The following is a 13003-nucleotide window of genomic DNA, read 5'->3' as shown; positions in this document are numbered from 1 at the left end:
ATCCATCCATCCATCCATCCATCCATCCATCCATCCATCCATCCATCTAAATGCTCATTCATTCTCTGGCTTTGTCTCTGTTTCTCCCATTTCTTCCTCTCAGTCTCAGTCTCTGTCTCTCTCTCTTTTCCTACCTCCCCAAGAGAATAATAGAAGCTTGTGATAATGAGGGCAGGGTAGGTCCTGTGTGTGTGGTTGGCATGGTCACAATGGGGGTGATGTCCTTCAGTTAAATTCAGCAAAGGTCTGTGTCCTTCTAGTAGGTGTTCCGGTCATTCAAAGGAAAGGTCTGACTGTGCCTCTTCCTTGCTCAAGAACCTTCTTTAGACCTCTTTGGCTTCCAGGAGAAAATGGAAGCCCCTCTGGTGTTTAAAGCCCTTGGAAGTCTGGCAGAGCCTGGCTTTGCAGTCTGAGCTCCCGTTACTCCCCCTCAGGCATTCTATGTTCCAGACGAGCTGGCTTCCTCGCCATTCCCCACACACAGTGCTCCATCTCTGGCCTCAGTGCTTGTACTCAGGCTGTCTGTCCTCCATACCTGGAATGCTCTCCTTCTGTTCTTCTGCTTTGTGGAATCCTGAGCTCCCAGCTCAGCACCACTTTCTATGTGAGCCCCTCTCTGCCCTTGCTTCCCTTCCCCACTTGCTGGCGCCTCTCTTTTCGGTCATTGTTTTAAGTTGGTATATAATTTGTATTGGCTTATTAATGTCCACATTAGAATGTAAGTTCTTTGCAGAGAGAGGCCGTTCTGTCTTGTTAGCTCCTAGTATGGGTCCTGACAGCTAGTGGGCACCTGATTCATGCTTGTGGAACCGACTTGGTTTGAACTGATGACATCTTCCCTGAAGCTGCCATGTGAAGTGCATAAGGGCAGACATTTTTATGGCATGTCTAGGGAAAGTATGATTGTCCCCATTTGAGAGATGGGCAAACTGAGGGATAGGGAAATGAAGTGACTTGCCCCAGGGTGTGACCTTGGGTAGGGTATGTTCTAAAGACAGAAAGGGGATTGGCCTGGCTGGAACAGTGCGAAGCAGATAGGTGGAGGCGGGTCATGGAGAAGCTTGAATGCCAGGAGCCCACCACCCAGAAGGGGGATGAGAGAAACTCAGGGAAGTGCAGAACCAAGCGAACAGAGCCAGGCTTTAGGAAGATAATTTCTGACAGCCTATGGAGGGATGGGGAAGACAGTAGCTAAGGAGGAGCTGAGCCAGGCACTCTGATCACAAGCCTTCCCTATTCTCACTGACCGGCTTTGGGTCTTGTGCAAGAGCCCACAAGGACATGGAGAAGAAGAGAAGTCAGTGCCTGCCCTCAAGGAGCTTGGAATAGAGTCAGAGAAGGAACAGGTGCATGCAGTATAAAGGCAATGATAATAGTTATATCCTGCAAGCCTGTAGCCCTGCAGGGTTTTTAGGGTGCCCATCATTTCAGCTGAGTCTCAGAGTGACCATGTGGTCACCCCCATTTTATTTAGTTATTTATTTTGCTTTTTGGGGCGGGAGGAAGGCAGGGCAATTGGGGTTAAGTGACTTGCACAAGGTCACAGGGCTAGTGTTAAGTGTCTGAGGTTGGATTGGAACTCAGGTCCTCCTGACTCCAGGGCCGGTGCTCTATTCACTGTGCCACCTAGCCTCCCCTCACCCCCATTTTAGAGATGAGGAAACTGAGACTCATAGACTCATAGACTTGCCCAGGGTCACACAGCTAATGAATGTTAAAGGCAGAATTCAAACCCAGGCCTGGTTGACTCCAGGTCCAGGACTCTGTCCTCTAACCCTGCTGCTTCTTGGGGTTCAGAAGAGGGAGAGATGACATGAATTTGGGGGGTCAAGGAGGAAAGGTTTCCAGTTAATCCTACATTCAGGCTTGTTTGCAGCCAATTTTTCTTTCAAGGTCAAGTCACTCTTTCCCTTCCCCCTTCCCCCTAGATTCCTAAAGAATATTCTCAGAGCTAAGGCCTACCTATTCCCTCCCTCTCTTCCCCAGGCAGTGTGTGCTTAGGGAACTCACTCCTAAGCTTGTTAGCATTCTTAGTCCAAGCCCTTCATTGTACAGATGGGAACTGATGCCCACTGAAGGGAAGGCTCTTGCCTTATTCGTTCATCCTATAAATAAGTACTGAGCCCTGATGATGTGTCCATCCCTGTGCTGTGCTCTGTGGGGAAGGCAGAAGTGTAATAAAGCTTCATCTATGTGGAATCCTTGCAGAATGAGCTGTTCCACGTGGGTGAACTCTCCTGACCATTGAGAGCTCATTCCATTAAACACCAACAGTCAGTCAACAAACATTTATTAATCACCTACTATGTGCTAGGCACTGGGCTAAGCTCTGGGGACACCAAAAAAAGGCAAAAGACAATACCTGCCCTCAGGTAGGTCCAGTCTAACAGAGGAGACAAGCGGCAGATAGTTCTGTGTGTATAAGGGAAATGGAAGGGCGGCACGGGCAGCCCTGGGAGGAGACCAAGTGTCATCTTAGAGTTGTGAAGTGTGTGGGAAGGAGATCTCTCTGAGCATCCTCACAATCTTCTGCCTTTTAGGAGTGTGCACTGAACTAAGTGAATTCACCTTTTTCTGGAGAAGGTGGTTCAGAGCCATTCCTCATTCTAAATGCCAATGACTGCCCTAGGCTCTCACTGTGGTGCCCTGAGACGGAAGTATCCATCTGTCCTGATGCTGAAAGGTCCCACCTCGCTGGGAGTTCTTGTGTCTCCTTTTCATACTTTTCCTGTCTCCTCCTGCACTGTCTGACTGCAAGTCCCAATTTCTGTCTTTGTGCTTGCCTCTCATAATCACTCCCCCCCTTCTAATTGAGCTATCTTTTAGGAAATCAGACAAGTCTGGGAGGGGGTTAGAGTTGTGCGTAAAGGATGAGTTCATAGATGATGAGTGAGGAAGGGCCCCAGAGGCTGTCCTGAGGGCGAAAGCAGGTGAAGTTGGTCATGTCTGAGGCTTGTAACATCTAGTTGAGTCTCTTTTTGCTTCCTTCTTGGCTCTTGACTGAGTTCAGGAGAGGCGAATTGTAACACGATTCTAGTCTCTGAGAAGTTCGTAAGCTAGTTGGGAAGACGACATATTTGGACAAAGCAGGTAGGTAATAGTATGTGGCAGCCTGTGATTAAATGCCCAAATGAGGAGTGCAGACAGTTAGCTCCATTGGACTGCAGAGAACGGAACAGTCACGTCTAGCCGAGTGGCTGGTGGAGACATCCTGGAGGAAGTGGGGGTGGAGCTGGGCCTTGAAGGATGAGTAAGCTTGGATAGGAAGGGATAAGTATGTCAAGCTAGGGGAAGTATCTGGGGTAAAGATGTGGAGGTGGGAATGGTAATTGTTTTTTTGGGGGGGGGCAGTGAGGAAGTTGGCTTGGCTGGAGTAAAGGGGCCATATAATGGGGCATTGGGAAGAAGACCAATTCGAGGGGGATTAGCATGCAAGCACAGGTAATACTGCTGTATGTATATATCCTAAGAGCCCCAAACCAAGGACTTATACCTGAGCTTCAAGAAGGTGTCTCTGGCAGCCTCTACAAGAGGGGCCAGAGACAAGATATTGGACAGCTGCCCAGTATCAGAGATGGAGGAAGGACAGAGCACCAGGCTGAGTCCAAAGCCCTGGGTTTGTGTCCCAGCTCACTTCCCATCGCAGGACCTCAGTTTTCCTGTCTATAAAAGTGAGGCTTTTGGACAAGAAGATGTCTGAGGTCCTTCTAGGTCCAACATTCTGGGATAGTTGGAGGATAATTTATTTAGTTCCGGATAAGGCAGTGAGGGTGTGGATTAGGGTAGTAGTCATGGGATTAAGCAGGAAGCAGTGATGGCAATAGAAAGGAAGGAGTGTATATAAAGGGATTTTAAAACAAGACTCAATAGAATTTGGGCCCAGAGCTGCAGAGGGCTGCCCCCAGTGTCTAGTTGTGGGCCAGTAGTGTGTATACAGTGGGAACTTAATCAGTGCTAGCTGCTGTCTTTGCTTAAGGAAGTGGAAGAGATAAAGGACCCAGGAAGAATTGCGACAAGGACCAGTTCGAGAACCCCGGGAAGGGAAAGGCCAGGGCCAGGGACAGTAAACATGGAGGCAGTAGCTTTGCTGCTTACCAGCTTTGGGACAATAGGCACGTCCCTTACATTCTCTGAGACTCACTTTAATTATCTGTAAAATGGGATTGGGCTAGATAATCTCTAGGCATTATGGTCTAGCTCTGGTGTTCTTAATCTAGGGTCCATGAACTTGGACGTCGATCACGGTATTTCAGTAGAGTTGTTTCCCCTTGTATTCCAGGGTATTTTATGTTATGCATTTAAACACAGGATTCTGGGAAGAGTTTCTTAGGTATCACTAGACTGACTGCTCAGGGGTCCAGAAAGATCCCTGGTCTAGTAGGGAGAGAGCTGGGCTTGGGGGTCAGGAAGGCTTGGGTTCAAATCTCACCTTTCCCTCTGCCAAATTATTTCCCTTCTTCAGACCTTAGTTTCCTCATCTGCAAATTGGGACTAATGATACCTGTACAGCATCTTGCCCAGGGTTGTGGGAAGGTTCACATGAGGAAATGTCCTTAAAGCCTTTGGCAAACTCTAATGCACGACCCGAATGAGAGTCACTCATTAGTATTCTCTCGGAAGTCTCCCTACCTCTCAGGCCTTTGAACCTATTTCCCTATGAATGTGAACGCCTGTGACTGGAAGCAGAGGCTGGCTAAGTGTGACCGATATGTTTTGGGGTGACTTACTGTTTGGGATTCTTGAGGTCCTCTCTATCCCTCGGGCAGCACAGATGTTGAAATGCTTAATGCCTCCCTGGGGCTCACTTCAGGCAGACCTGATGGGGGAAAGCCCAGTTCCCTCCCAGAAAGGCCTCCCTCGACAACGGAGTCTCTGGAGGATTTCCATGCGGGGGCTAGTTTCCCTGATGTATTCAAGATGACTCCATTTTTGAAAAATGTAACTTATGCAACAACTTTTTCAGGCCATGACTGTGGTGGGAGGCTGGGGTCCCACTGTGTGTGTCACTGTGTGTGCCGTAGGCAGCGGAGAAAGTCTAGAGAAACAGGTGTGTCTGGCCGGGGATGGAGATGTCTGTAGGCAGGGTTGGGAGAGGGAGGAGTGTGTGTTTATAGCAGAACAGAGGGAGCTGTGTCAGTGAGTGTCTGTCTTATGGGGGTGGATACAATGGTGGTGACGTATCCCAGTGTCTTTGGGCCTCATTTGCTAGTTCTTGGGGGGAGCAGACAGAAACAGAGCAGGAAGAGGTTGTGTACGTGTGTGTGCGTGTGTGTGTGTGTGAGATCAGAGTTGGGCTTATGGGCTCTTTCTCCTCCCTGACCTTTTCCTGGCATCCTCAAAATTCTCAGTGACCCTGGAAAAGTGACAGAGCCAAGAGCTCAGGGATGGGAGTGCAGGGGAAGGTCCTCTGGGTCCCAGACACTTCCCCCTAGGTCCCTGAGGGGTATATACCAGAGGCCTGGTTTGACAGGTATGATGCCTTCTCTAGCTTGGAGGTCTCCACCATTTCCCCACCATCCATGTTCAGAAGCTTTTATCTGACTCCTTCCTTCCCATGTTTTCCATGCCCAATCAGTTTTATCCCTTCTGTTTTGTAACATCTCTCACCTTCAGTGGCATGCTGATAAATGTTTAACAACCAACCCTCTGGGAAAAAATACCCAAGACATACTTTTAAGTTTAATTTATATTATTAATATTTTTGCCATCACTTTCTTAAGTCCAGAAATCAACAAAACAATAACTCAAGTTACGATTCCTGAGGTATAAATACTCACTCTGAAAGTTTAATAATGGGATCTCTCAAGCCAGTAGGAGCTGGCTCCAGCCCACCCCTAAGTCACCTCCATCCTTTCCTTCCCATGTCCAAGGCCACTGCTCAGACCCTTATTGCCTCTTGCCTGGATCATCTTTTTTTTTTTTTTTAAAGAAATCGGGGTTAAGTAACTTGCTCAAGGTTACATGGCCAGTTATTTCTGGGTGTGGTGCTAAGTATCTGAGCCTGGATTTGATCCCCATGTTATCCCGACACTGGAGCTGGTGCTCTTTACTTGCTGAACCACCTGGCCATCCCTTGCCTGGATCATCTTAATAGTCTCTTAACTGGTCTCTTATCCCCAACTCTTTCATGGTATGCCCACCCTATTGCTAGAATACTTTGTTGCTATCACCTCCCTGCCCAAGGACCATCAGTGAGTCTCTATTGCCGCTGAATAAATTCAACATAGTATGGTGGGACTGTCACTAACCCTGGAATAAAGGGAGTTGGGTTTGGAGGCTCAGCTGTGATACTTACTAGTTGTGTGACCTTGAGCAGGAATCTTTTCATGCCTCTGCACCTCATTTCCCTCATCTGTAAAATGGGGATAATAACTACAGTGCCTACCACATGGGGTTGTTATGAGGGAGGAAGTTTGTAAGTCTGAAAGTGTTCTTAACCCAGCAGGCATTCCTTGAGTTGCTCTCAGTGCCAGGCTCTCTATAGGAGAATGTAGGCGCCTGGAGGGCAGCGACAGTTCTAATTTTGTCTTTGTTCTCATAGTACCTAGAGCAGGGCCCGGCACATAGTAGACACCTGATAAATGATTGATCAATCTGAGGGGAACTCAGATAGAAAAATGAAATGTCTCTGCTCTCAGGAAGCTTATGTTCTTCTCTGAGTGAAGATGCTGATGGAAATTGAGTCCTAGATTTCTTGACACAGGAAGGGACCTTAAAGACAACAGACCTACTCCCTGGCCAGGGCAGGGATCCCTTCCATAGTGACCCCCTGTGATCACTGCACAGTGTCATTAAGAGGGGACTCATCATGTCACAAGCAGTGGATTCTGCTATTCCATAGCTCTTACTATTTTTTCTAACAAGGGGAATATATTCGAACTTCTGACATTCCAAGCTTTCTCCTGTAGTCTGATGCCAATGTGCTTTTCCAGCCTTATCTAGCAAAGTTCCTGGCATATACTGTATGTTGCAACCAAATTGGATTATCCACTCATCCCCTCTATGAGTTCCACTGCCTCTGAACATGTGCTCCCACGACTCTCTCCATGCTGAATTCCTTCTTCCCATCTTTACCTGGTAAAAAGTCGAGCTCCCCTACCTTCTCTAGGGCTTACTAATAGTTCAGGCCTCAGTTCTTGTTCTTGGAAGCAGGAGATATATGGTACAGGAGGAAAGGGAGAGAGACAGACAGACAGGGGAGAGGGAGAGAGAGAGAGAGAGAGAGAGAGAGAGAGAGAGAGAGAGAGAGAGTGAGTTGACTGATATTACAAAAGGAAAGAGGACAGAGATTATAGGCCAGTGAGCTTGACTTCAGTTCCTCATAAGATTTTAGAAAGGATCATTATAAAATGAATGACTGAATGAAAAAATTAATTATTTTAAGTGTTTACCATGTAAAGAGATGGTTAGCAAAGGAAATGGTGATCACAGAAAGTCAACATGATTTCACTGAGACGAGGTCAGGTCAGTTTGTAGGGAAAAATATTAAGTTCAATTTTGGACTTGTTGAGTTTGGATGTTGACCAGACATCCATTGACAGCTGGTGATATGGGACAGGAGCTCAGAAGAGACAAAGGCTGCCTCTTGCTTAAACGCTTTGAAAACAACAGTAATCCTGAGCTATACTCAGTACTCAACAATATTCAACAAATACCTTAGGGTATACTCACACATGAGCACAAATTAGCCTGTTGTACATGTGAAGTATGAACTTTGTCAAACTAACTTTGTTTCCTTTCCTTTAAAAAAATTGGTTGTTGCTATTTTTTTGTTTTCAAATTATTTAATTTTCCCTCTGCATTACCTATACCAGAGACCCATCTCTTATGACGAAGGACTTTTTAAAAAAAGATAAAGAAAAATAAAAAATCAATAAAACTGATGAAAACTGGTGATAAAACTGAAGAAACTGCTATTATTCCCAGTGTTCCCTACTTGCAAACCTTTGCAGAGGATGAAGCCAAGCTCGTTCTTGAGAATCTCCCAATATTCAGTCTTAGTTGCTTAATTCACTGATGTTGCTGTAGCCATTGTTTTCTTGGCTCTGCTTTGCATCAGATCATGTAAATCTTTTAGTGCTTCTCTGTATTCACCACATTCATCATTTGCTATGGTACAGGAATTCTCAATGACATTCATGGACCAAAACTTGTTTAGCTACTCCCCAATCAATGGACTTCTGCTCAGTTTCCAATTCTTTGTAACCACAAAAACAATGCTGCTAGAAATAGTTTGTTGTATATGGAATCTTTCTTTTTATTACTGACTTCCTTGGGGGTATATGCCTAACCTGTGGAATCTTTGAGGCAAAGTGTATGGGCATTTTAGTTACTTTGTTTGCATTAATTCCAAATTGCTTTCTAGAATGATTGTACCAAATCACAGCTCCCCCAACAATGCATCAGTGTGTCACAAATCCTCTAACATATAGTTACTTGGGTTTTAGCCAAGTGTCTAATAAAGTATCTTGTGCTATTCTTGTGGAAATGATGGCGAGATATGAATAACAATGATACAAGTAGGTGGATTTGGAAACAGTTGAATGCCCGGACACAAAGAATAATCATTAATAGTTAGATGGCAACTTGGACGCAGGTCTCCAGTGGGGTGTCCCAGGGCTTTATGTATCTCCCTCTGTTGTCTAACATTTTTACTAAAGACTTGATAAATGCATAAATGGCCTGCTTATCAAACTTACTGATGACATTAAGGCAGGAGGAATTGCTAACACACTGAGTCAGGACCGGAAAAAGATCTTAACAGGCTAGGGTATCCGGCTAGATCTGATAAGATGAAATTTAGTAGAGATTAATGGAAAGTTTTACACTGGATTCAAATGTGAATGACTTCACAGGCACAACAGGCTAGTGTGAGTGCCTTTGTCTCTTCTGAGTTCCTGTTCCATATCACCAGCTGCCAATGGATGGCAGGTCATTATCCAAACTCATCGTGTCCAAAACTGAACTTACTACTTTCCCTGCAAACCCTTACCTTTCCCAGACTTCCCCATCACAGTTGAGAGTCTGAGGTCCAGTTCCTCAGAATCACTACCTGGAGATCATTCTTGACTCTGCACTCACCCTCACCCCGCCCCCCCCATATTCAATCTGGAGTCAAATATTATTGTTTTGGGTCAGGCAGGTGCTGCTGCAGTGGATAGTCCTGGAGTCAGGAGGACCAGAGTTCAAATCTGACCTCAGACACTTACTAGTTGTGTGACCCTGGGTCACTTAATCCTTGTTGCCTCAAAAACAAAACAAAATCCACAAATGTTGTTTCTATCTCTGCCACATGTCTTGCATATGCCACTTTCTCTGCACTCCTGCAGCTACCATCCTATCAAGGCTTTCATTGCCTCTGGCCTCAACTATTTCGATATCCTCCTAAGTCATTTCACTGCCTCTCCTCCCTCCTTCACTCAGCTGCCAAAGTGATTTCAGTCTGACCATGTCATCTCCTCATCTTCTAGTGACTCTCTCTCCTTCCAGGATCAAATACAAACTCCACTGTTTGCCTTTTAAAACTCTTCCTAACCTGTCCTCTTTCCAGTCTTATTACAGATGATTACCTTCCATGCTCTCTGTCAAAATGACTTTCTTGTTGTTCTTTGTATATGGTCCCACCTCCCATCTCCATGCCTTTGCACTGGCTGGCCCTCACACCTGGCTTGCCCTTCCTTTTCACCGGCATCTCTCAGAATCCTTAGTTTCATTCAAGGTTTAGGTCATAGACCACCACAGTAGGCACTTATTGTGGATTGAGTGAGCGTCAACCTTTCCCCCCCATCCACAGGGCCCCAAAACCATCCTCACCTTCTACACCTTCTCCCTTCTCCACCAAACTCCAGGTTGGCTCCTAGTAGTAACAACCAAGGGTTCAGTATGTGGGTTGTTTGAAATCTAGGGCTGGTAAAGTGGAGGAAGTACCTGAATGTGCCAATGCCCCAGATAGCATGAGTCGAGCCCCGTTAGTCCCCCTGCACCCCTTCCCTAGCTGCCCCCCACCCTGTCCTGTCTCCCAGGGGACCCATTTCTAGCTCTAACACTTGTCTTTCTCTTTCTTCTTTCTCTCTCTCCTATGAACCTTGTCTTCTTGCAGAGGAGCAGCCCATGGAAGGTGAGTGAGGCCTCAGGACTTCCTAAAAACCTCACCCTCTGGTTCTCGGTATCTGTGATAGGTTTCAGGGAGGGGGTGGGCACTGGCCATCTAGGAACATCTTCCTGATCCATCTGGGAAGGCACCAAATTGGTGAAGGATTGAGGCTGGGGAAGCCGGATGCCTGGGTTTCCCATTCCTGGCAAATGTGGCCCCAACCTTACCCTGTGCTCTCAAGGCCCCCTTTCCTTATGGATGGTGGAAAGGGGAAGAAGGAAGGGGCAGAAGTGAGGACCACTGAAGGGACTAGGGCCGTGGTTTGCTGCTCTCTGTCCCATCTCTTATGGTCTGAATCTAAGAGGAGGAGAGGTAGTGGGGGACCATGGGGGAAAGGAGATAAGGAGGGGGAACTGGGGAATGGGGAAGGAGGGATGGTGGGCAAGGGGAAGAAGACAGGAAACAATGAGCTCTGCAGGGATGGAGAGGCAAGTTTCTTGGTGGGAGCAGCCACCCCTGCTCTGCTTTGCCTAGGCAGCCTCTTTGAGGTCTGCAGTAGCTGGGAACTCTGGTGGCAGGTGGAGGACTCAGCTGGGTGTTGGGGCAGGGGGCTTGGGGGCTTGGGCAGGGCCTCTGAGGTCAGGGTGGACAGGAGGGGAGGCTCAGTACTTGCTTTCCCCAGGCTCCCCTCCCCCTGGGAAGCTTTAGGCTTGGAGGCAGGGAGGGGTTCCTGAGGTCTTGTGGATAGGGTGTGGCCAGGAGTCTTTTTTTCTCTTGAGGGCATCCCCTGCCCACCTCCTCTATCTCTGCTTTCTGCTCTGTCCTCCTCCCAGTCTGTCTTCTGCTCGGTCTTTGATTCTCTGCTTTCTCTTGGGGTAGAAAGGGAGGGGAGAATGTGTGCTCCTGGTGAGGGCATTGCCAAGAATGCTGGGGAGGGGGATGGCAGCTAATGTCCCCTGCTGGACAGGGTCTGAGGGGCATGGTTATTAACAGCTCCATTGAGGAGGTGGATGGGGGAGGTGCTGCCTCAGGTGTGAAATCAGCTGGCACCTCCAGGGTTGCTGTAGGGGTCAGAGGCTTTGGGGACCTGGGGGGCCCTCGGGAGCAGGGTCTAGGGAGGGAGCCAAGAGAAGAATTGGGGTGGCCCAGCTGGGATCTGTCTGGGTGCCTGGTGGTCCTGGTACACCCAGCTACCATCCACAGGCACGTGGCGGGGGCACAAGCTAAGGATTTGGTAACTGCATCTTTGCACACGTCTGTGTGTGTGTGTGTATGTGTGTCCAGCACTGGGTGTATTTGCACGTGCATGTGTGTGCACCTACACACTTACATTTGCGTATTTATGCATTTGAGCACAAGCATGAGAGTTCTGTGTTTGTGTATGAGTGTGTATCTGCAGGTCTGCAGAGCTGTGTGCATGTGCATGTGTGATTATGTCACAACTCTGCCAAATTTCCACATCTCTGGTGTTTGTGTTCACACGTTCTAGGATTGTGTGTGCGCCTCTTTGTAGGGGTGTATCTGTGTGTCTCTGTTAATCTGGGTGTATGCTGCAGTACGTGTCGGGGTGTGCACATCTGGCCGAGTGTGCAAGTGTGTGTGTGTGTGTGTGGGGGTGCAGCATGCATCTCTATGTGTGCGTGTCTGGGCGGGTCTGGCTGGACAGAACCTTCTGAGTCCTGGAGATAAGATTTAGTGTTGGCATGACTTTTACTTGCTCTTGGTGTCATGTCTCCTCCAGAACAAAGGAGAGATGGAAAGAGGAGGGAGGGAGAGAAGAAGGGGGAGAGACCAGAGAGGAAGAGGCAGCCAGGACCGGGGGGGAGGGGGAGGGGGAGATTAAAGGAGAAGGGGAGGAAGATTTGGATAGAGATAGAGGGAAAGTGGGAAGATGAGGGAAAGTGAGAGGAGCTGGAAGAAAGGGTTGCTAGGGGGACAGTGATGGATGAGTGGGGGGAGAGACAGACAGAAACAGAGACAAATGGGAGAAAGAGACAGAAACAGAGAAATGGGGGAGAGACAGAAACAGAGACAGAAGAAGACAGAGGGAGGCAGAGAAAGAGAAAAGAGGGGGAGAGAGGAGAAGGGAAGCAAAGAGGAAAGAGAGGGAGAAAAAGACAGGGAAACAAAGAGAGACAGAGAGAGAAAGGAGGGATGGGGAGAGGAGAAAGACAGAGAGGGAAAGAGTGATAGAGAGCCGTAGCAATAAGAAGGGGAGAAGAACCATTGAGCCCGAGGTCAGTGGAGGGGGATGGGAGAGGAGGCTCTAGATTTTCTAAGCCATTTAAGTCCTTTTCACCTGGGAGAAGAGGAAGGGAGGAGATGGGCCAGTCATGTTCTGAGAAGGATCAAAAGAGAGACAGGCAGAGAAACAGAGATAGAGAGACAGAGAAACAGGGAGAAAGGGAGAGACAGAGAAACAGGGAGAAAGGGAGAGACAGAGAAACAGGGAGAAAGAGACAGAGAAACAGGGAGAAAGGGAGAGACAGAGAAACAGGGAGAAAGGGAGAGACAGAGAAACAGGGAGAAAGAGACAGAGAAACAGGGAGAAAGAGAGAGAGAAACAGAGAGAAAGGGAGAGACAGAGAAACAGGGAGAAAGAGAGAGACAGAGAAACAGGGAGAAAGAGACAGAGAAACAGGGAGAAAGGGAGAGACAGAGAAACAGGGAGAAAGAGACAGAGAACAGGGAGAAAGGGAGAGACAGAGAAACAGGGAGAAAGGGAGAGACAGAGAAACAGGGAGGAAGAGACAGAGAAACAGGGAGAAAGGGAGAGACAGAGAAACAGGGAGAAAGAGACAGAGAAACAAGGAGAAAGGGAGAGACAGAGAAACAGGGAGAAAGGGAGAGACAGAGAAACAGGGAGAAAGAGACAGAGAAACAGGGAGAAAGAGAGAGACAGAGAAACAG

At 47.8% G+C, this 13003-nt stretch overlaps 1 protein-coding gene across 3 annotated transcripts in view; it reads left to right on the top strand.

Moving 5' to 3' along the window:
- The window catches only part of NRXN2 (neurexin 2), a 162205-nt gene that overhangs the window by 4952 nt on the left and 144250 nt on the right, over positions 1 to 13003 (top strand). For all 3 annotated transcript variants that reach the window (XM_069066260.1, XM_069066259.1, XM_069066258.1), the window contains exon 2: positions 10100 to 10117. In XM_069066260.1, the coding sequence (XP_068922361.1) occupies positions 10100 to 10117 (18 nt within the window). The remainder of the gene's footprint in view (positions 1 to 10099; positions 10118 to 13003) is intronic.

Source organism: Petaurus breviceps, unplaced genomic scaffold (genome assembly GCF_028583685.1).
Source record: "Petaurus breviceps papuanus isolate PSGF00001 unplaced genomic scaffold, PetGlider_PUasm1.0 90721, whole genome shotgun sequence".
Lineage (NCBI taxonomy): Eukaryota > Metazoa > Chordata > Mammalia > Diprotodontia > Petauridae > Petaurus > Petaurus breviceps.
This window is presented reverse-complemented; position numbering and strand designations above follow the sequence as displayed.